The sequence below is a fragment of the Notechis scutatus genome, chromosome Z (assembly GCF_049901735.1).
Source record: "Notechis scutatus isolate UNSWTSFEM ecotype Mainland chromosome Z, rNotScu1.2, whole genome shotgun sequence".
Classification (NCBI taxonomy): Eukaryota; Metazoa; Chordata; class Lepidosauria; order Squamata; family Elapidae; genus Notechis; species Notechis scutatus.
Genome location: NC_142025.1, coordinates 53,542,772 through 53,550,024, shown reverse-complemented (window position 1 = coordinate 53,550,024; position 7,253 = coordinate 53,542,772). Strand labels below are relative to the sequence as shown.

Genomic DNA, 7,253 nt, shown 5'->3' with positions numbered 1-7,253 from the left:
TATAATTTGAAAAAATAAATAAATTATAATATAAAATGCAAAAAATAAAACCACAATTCTATTTGTATTGTTTTTGGAATATACTTATTTCCAAACATATGGGAACCTATTTTATTCTTTGAAGACAAATGTAACAGAAGACCAATCCTGAGGTGGGGAATGGGAATCAACTAAAATTGATGCAAGCAGTGTAAGATGTTGATGGTATTTTCAGTAATCTTACCATAAAAATAATTGAAACTCACAGTAATATGGTCTTAATGAAGCTCATGGTATTGGGAGTTTTTCCACATGTAATCTTTTTAAAATGCAGGATGCTTACCCACCAGCTTATTTCTCTTTAACTTTAAAAGTTAATGTAAGTTTTGTGTCAGTCTTGACTCCGAGTGACTGTATGGATAAATCCATACAGGATTTTCTGGAAACTTAATACAAAATTTAAACAAATCTGCAACCTCTTTTCCACATTAAGAAAACAGTGTCTAATGCAGGAGTTGAGTTGGATAAATTGGTATTTATATTAAACTTCATTATTAATACAGTTAGTCCTTATGACAGCAATTGGAATCAGATTTGCCACCACTAAGAGATACAGTCATTATCATTATCACGTCTGCATTGTTAAGCAGAAACAATCCAGATAATCCTAGGTATTACAATGCCAGACATGCAGGTCATCAGGTGGAAAGAGGAAGAAATCTCATGTAAAGAATGTAAAAGTATTGCAGGAAATTGGAGGAAGTCCATAGTTGGGGTGGATGGGTGCCATGTAATGTGAACATAGGAAGTCTGGTAAAAAAAAAGTGCCAGGGTGTGTGTGCTATGCAGAGTCTGATGAGAGGAGCATGGAGTGAGTATATGCATGGAAGTACAGGGAGGCAAGAAAAGTGAACCTGGTGTATCTGCATGTGTGCAGCTCCAGGAATGCCAAGGAAAAGGCATGTGGTGTGTTTTTGCAAATGCAGGGGAAAAGGGCACAAAGTGTGTGTATGTTAGTGCAGGGAGACCAGGAAAACAGGGCAAATGCAGGGAGGCATAGTGTCCATGTAAGTGAAGGAGGAAGGAGGGCATGTATATGGAAGTGTGGTAAAGCCAGGAGGCGGGAAGACTTCCCAAGGAACATATGCAATTGCAATCACATGAAGGAACTTTGCAACTGGTCATAAATGAGAGCTGGTTGCTAAGTGCTCAAATTGTGTTCATGTGACGGCAGGGGTGCTACAGTGGCCAGAACTTTGAGTGCCCTTCTTAAGTCTTTTTGTCATAACTTTATATAATCACTGAATGAATGGTCATTAACCTGATGAGTTTTTGTAATGCATCCTGCCATTTTTCAACAGAGATGGAAGGAAATGTCAATTAATGACCTTCAATTTGTCTGAAAAATATTTTATCAAAAAGGAAGTTCTGTTTCAATTATTTGCCATATGATAATGCTATGGATAGAAATGTTGACCATAAACACTACCATTGTTTAAAATTTACTCTAAAAAAAAAAAAAGAATTTGGGACAAACAACTGCTCCAGTACACACAAGAGGAAAATGAAAAGTATAACAAACCATTTAATATAAATCTGCTGGTAGATTAAATTATTCTTTACCACAGCCTATTTTTACTGAACTAGGAAAATGAATGCTGAGTAAAAAGATTATATAAGCAGGGTGTATCTTGGGAATGAATCAAATTAACTGAGTTTTCTGCCAAATCAAATATTTTCCAGTTCTTTGAAATTAAGAATTTTAATGAAGAAAATCATTCAAGTTAAAACAGCATATATTTTATAGTACATATTTTGACACAAAGCATTCTTACTCTGTAAGAAAGGACCCTAATTTTAAATTTATGTGTTTTACTTCCTTCTTCAATGCAGAGTGTACAGTAAGCCTTCTACAAAAAGTGACAAAATATTCTTAACCTGAAGATGCCACAGGAATATGAATTTATATATTTATATATCTATATATTGCTGTTACATTCCAAATGTTCATATTTATGGTTATGCTTACTAAATTAGCATGTATCTTTAAAAAATGCAAAGCAGAGTAATGATTATGAGTTCTAACAAAATTTAAGAATGGCTTTAATCAGTTTCTATCAAGTATATTGTACTATGCCAAACAATTACATTGAAATTTTTATGATGAATAAAGATAAAATCCTTAATATCACAGTTTGAAATCATATGAAAGTACACTGTATTTCTTGTTCTTAATAATGTATAGAATAGAATAGAGCATGGAATACATTTCTGCAACTGTTCAGTTTATCATCCTAGGATTCTTTTAGAGACTCTGCAGCCAATTTGATTTGCTGAAAGGAAATCATAAGACATAAACATTAGAAAAAATATACAAACATCATCTGTTTATAAATAGAAGGAAGAGAATATAGTTGTTTCATCAATATTGCCATAAATTATGCTTTGAAGTCAATGAAAACAAAAGCATCATTCCATATTCTGCTCCAATATGATTCATGATTTTGGTGATTAGACAGGATAAGTATATAAACAGAACAGGCATGAAGTTACCTTGGATAAAGAGGTATATTTATAATTGTACTTGTAAATGCTGTAAAGAAGGAGCGGAGGCCACTTCTTTGTAATTTTTTTTTTTTGCATTTTTAGCTTTTTCTTTGATTTCTTGCTTTTCCTTTTTTAGATTATTTTCACTTTTTTAAAAAAACATTTAATAAAATTTATTTTTTAAAAAAAAGGAAAGTTCACATTTATTGAAAATATGCTCTATTTGATTGTCATTTATATAATATGCCTCAGTGAGAATCTAGTATCTACATTTACTAGTTAGAACAGTTCAGTGGGACACAAATATTAGATTAGATTGTCTGATCTCCTTTGGGAAGTAATATAAATATAATTAGCAGCATTATCAAGTTCATAATTAAGGCTCCCTAATTAAGAGACCATTTTTAGGACATATTGAGATGGCTTGCAAAGGACATGAAATTTAAAACTATTTTTAAATGGTTAATAATTAGTCTTTTGACTAATCAATTAAAATCTATCACTATTATTATCACTAAAAAGGAGCTAATGAAGGATCCCAATTCAGATCAGGATATTGGGATGGCATATGTGAGGAAATAGTTCAACACGTTTACTGCTACAATTAAAATCTGGACCTGTTTCTTCATCCTACTATTTGCACTATTTGAAGAGAAAAGAGTCTCTTCATCCTGTGCTGAATGAAGCAAAAACCTGATTGAAACTATTTGTGAGCTACGTACTCTACTTCTACTGTTGAAAAAACTGAACTGAATCCTTCCTCCTCAATGCAAATTATAGACACTGAAAAAAATGAAATATGAAATAGAATCAGTGTGTTAGTAGTTAAGGTGCTGTATAGGCACCAGGAAAGCTTAGGTTCACATGTGCATTTCCCCAACTGTATTTGGCAGCAACTGGAACTCCTTCTATTAGTAATTGTCAAAAACTAGCACAATTGCCCATTATTTTATGAGATGGCAAAACTCATTAAAACAATGTTCCATAAATCTCTAATGCTTAAAACAAGCAAACAAGTCCACCCATTTTGTCACCTTTCAAAATGGAGCAAAATAGAATATTTTAATAATATTTAATAACCTTGTTACTTGCATTACCTTCCTATCTACTATGGCCTCTACATCTCCCTTCTCAATTGTTTGGCTTTTGATAACCAAAACTTTGCCCATGTCTGGTTTAGTCTTATTATTATTCTTGATCACATTGTGCAGCATTAAAATAATTGAATTTGACATATACATCTTGCCCAACCATGGTATGGCTACTTTCCGCAAATATGCTTAAATAACATATATGTCAAAGTAAAGAAACTTAATTGTTATATAAATCAGTTTTATATCAGTTTTTCATGAACTGTTTTTGCTCAGTTCCATAGCTGTTCATTAATAAACCAACACAAATGAATCCATTTGCAGAATTGTTAAGACACAGCTGAACAGAAGTTGCACTATACAAATTTCTATCTATATGTAGATTTGGATTTGGCATGTGACAACAAATTCCTCACTTAATATAACATTTACTTAAAATCACAAAACTGAAGCTTTAAAAGGGGCTGCCCAGTGCTGCCAAATCTCACAGCTTTATAACACAGTAACTATTAAAAGTAAATGATTTTAGGCAATGTTAAACAATAAAATTTAATAAAAGCCATAAAATATGACTATGGGTCCAAATTTGTAAACAATAATCGGTAACTGTGGATTTCAGCTTCTTTTTTATAATATTTAATTGCTTAAAATTAACTTGGTGCAATTTGAGAAACCACATTGAATGAAATTCTTGAGTCTATTAGACATTAATAAAACAATTTGTAGAACAGGACAATATTATATTATGTAATGATACTGCTTTAACTTGAACAATCTTGAATACTCATTGTAATATTATCAGGTTGTGCAAAGTACAAAAATAAAGGGACTGAGTTACAATGAAGATGGATACATCAAGTTAGGAGAAAATTTTCATGGACAAAATCTATCTTTGTGGTTGCTAAGAGTCAACACCAACTTGATAGTATATAATCAATTAATCAATCAATCACTGAGCAAGGTGGATTATTTTCTAAACCTGTAAGAAATTAGGTTTCTTATTTTTAATAGATAGATTATTATATACATTATCTAAGATATATCTGTTTAAGGCTCCATATTTCCCTTTTAAGACACATCTAATTGGTATGGCTAAGTGGGTAGAATAATGTGGAGCTGGGCTGTTATGTGGAGCTGGGCTGTTATAAAAATAGATTGGCTTAGAAATATTTATATAGATTTATACCAAGTATAAATTGTAAAATCTCTCAAAATATTCTGATGACATGCCCTAGTAATCTTGCAGCTTGATTACTGAAAATATCATCTGCACAGGACTGCCATGACACAGGGAGGCTTCAAATAGTCCAGAATATAGTGGAATAAGTAGTAATGGGCATGCCTTGATATGCCTACGTAACAACTCTGCTTTATGAGTTACACTTAGTTCATGATTTGTTTTGAGTGTGATTCAAGATGCTGGTTATTACTTATAAAGCCCTATGTGGCATAAGGCTTGGTTATTTGAGTCATTGCTTGTCTCCTATATCTGTCTGGCTAACTTGATCCTGCAGGCTTGGCTGCTCCAGGGTTCTTCAATTATAGACATTGACAACGCCCTCTCTTAGGACCCTAGAAGCGTGTCTTCTATATATCAATATACCTCTCTATAACAACATACTACAGCTTTTCCCTCAGATTCACCCTAGTCCAATAGTCACCAACTGATGATCCGTGGACCACTGGTGGTCCGCAAGAAAAATTATTTGCATTATTTATATTGCACTAAATCAGGGGTCCTCAAACTACAGCCCCTGGGCTGGATACATATAATGAACATTTGTGTTGCTGCAGAAAGTCTCCTCATTTGGGGTCTTTTTGTGCGGATCAGAGGGGGACAGAAATTCTGACTTAGGGTCTGCTTCAGCTTCCTGGTACGGGGCTTTGGGTGAAGGCTGGAGTGAAATGTCACTGACGAAGAGACAGTTGTTTCTTGTTCCAGTGGGATTGCATCATGGCCTGGAACTGGCTGACCAACTCAGTCTGCTGAGCCTGCTGAGCTGGTACCTGGCCTTGTACTCCCGCAGGTCTTCCCTCTGCTTGGAAAGCCTATGCTTGTAGTCCTCAGTGAGGTGCTTCTGCTGAGCTTCTTTTTCAGTCAGATCCAATTTGAACTGAGCCAGCTGTTTTGCCAACTTCTTTTTTGTGGCTGCTTAGCTCCAACGGCTGCTTCCTGTTGGGGCCCTAAGGAGCCCAGGCAGGCAGGCAAGAAGTGGCTGGGAGAGGATGGGAGAGTAGAGGCTGGAAAGGCACCCCCCCTCGACATGACATCAAGTTGGCCACGCCCACCCAGTCACATGACCACCTAGCCACACCTATCCAGCCGGTCATTAGGCAGCTCATATTAGTGGTCTGCGGGATTTAAAATTATGAATTTAGTGGTCCCTGAGATCCGAAAGGCTGGTGACCCTAGTCTGTTGTTGTTTAGAAGACTTCTGAAGACTTGGCTCTTTACCCAGGCTTTTGGCCAGGGAGAATGAGATGTCTTACTTCATCTTTTGCCATCTTTAACTTTATTTTTTATTGAGTTTATTATGATCTTTTTATTGTGAGTCACCCAGATTCATTGAGAGCCAGATGGTATACAAATTGATTATAATTTGTCACAGTCAGCAAGATATTTAGACTGGTTTTAGCATTTTTATCTGGCTATCGAATCCTTCTTAAAGACCTGAAATAGGAAGATGTTATTTAACGATGTTATTATTATCACTATTATTAATACTACATGGAGCATGTAGTAATATGGTTGGAAAATGCAAATGTAAACTTTAAAATGCAGTTTTATAGCATACATTTGTAATCTGAAAATATTCACAATTCACAATACATACATATTACTTATAACAGAGTAGCGTAGAACTAATAAAATAGCAATCACTTTAAAATTAAATTTTAAATCAGATAAAGATAAAATTATTAATGTATTAAAATGATAGATAATTCTATAAAATTAATTTTACAATGGATAATTAAAATACTATAGATAACAAAATAGGTAACAATGAAATGATGTAAATAATACTAAAATGTATATTGTATGATGGATGTCAGATCTGTGTATCTGTCATTTCTTCAATGGAAGAAGAAAGGGGGAAGGGAAACTGATAAAGAAATCCTTTTTGATGTAACCTGAATATATTTAATCTTATATCGAATTTGTATAACCTACACATGATACAACGGAGGGACGAAAACCAGATGCCTGGAAATCTATCACTTCTGGAACAGACAGGCAGGGGATGAAGAGACCATAAAAATTCCACGGTGAGATGTGCCCTGAGAACCTCTGAAAAAGATCCTTCTAAAAAGGGGATGGGGGAATTAACATGTTGGCTCTTTGCTTTACTAAATACACATCAAGATAAGGGGAGGGGTTTTAAACTCCCTTATCTATCTCTGCATGCCCGAGAGACCTTAGACCAGGGATGGGCAAACTTTTTGGCTCGGGGCTGCATTGACTTTTAAAATTTGACAGACGGGCCGGGTCAGCACAAGATTTTTGGGAATCGCCCCCTTCCCCCCTCTTCTCCTCCTTCCCCTCCCCGGAGGCCCCTGAGTCAGGAGTTGCCACGCCGGCGCGGCTCCGCGGCTCAGTCCCGTTGCCTCGGGAAGGGAAAGGCAAAAGGAAGAGCC

At 35.2% G+C, this 7,253-nt stretch overlaps 1 protein-coding gene across 8 annotated transcripts in view; it reads right to left on the bottom strand.

Moving 5' to 3' along the window:
- Positions 1-1,725: 1,725 nt before the first annotated feature.
- The window catches only part of ANO10 (anoctamin 10), a 205,550-nt gene continuing 200,022 nt past the window's right edge, over positions 1,726-7,253 (bottom strand). For all 8 annotated transcript variants that reach the window (XM_087946111.1, XM_087946113.1, XM_087946115.1 and 5 more), the window contains one exon: positions 1,726-2,312. In XM_087946111.1, coding sequence (XP_087802237.1) covers positions 2,274-2,312 — 39 coding nt within the window. In that variant the 3' untranslated portion in view covers positions 1,726-2,273. The remainder of the gene's footprint in view (positions 2,313-7,253) is intronic.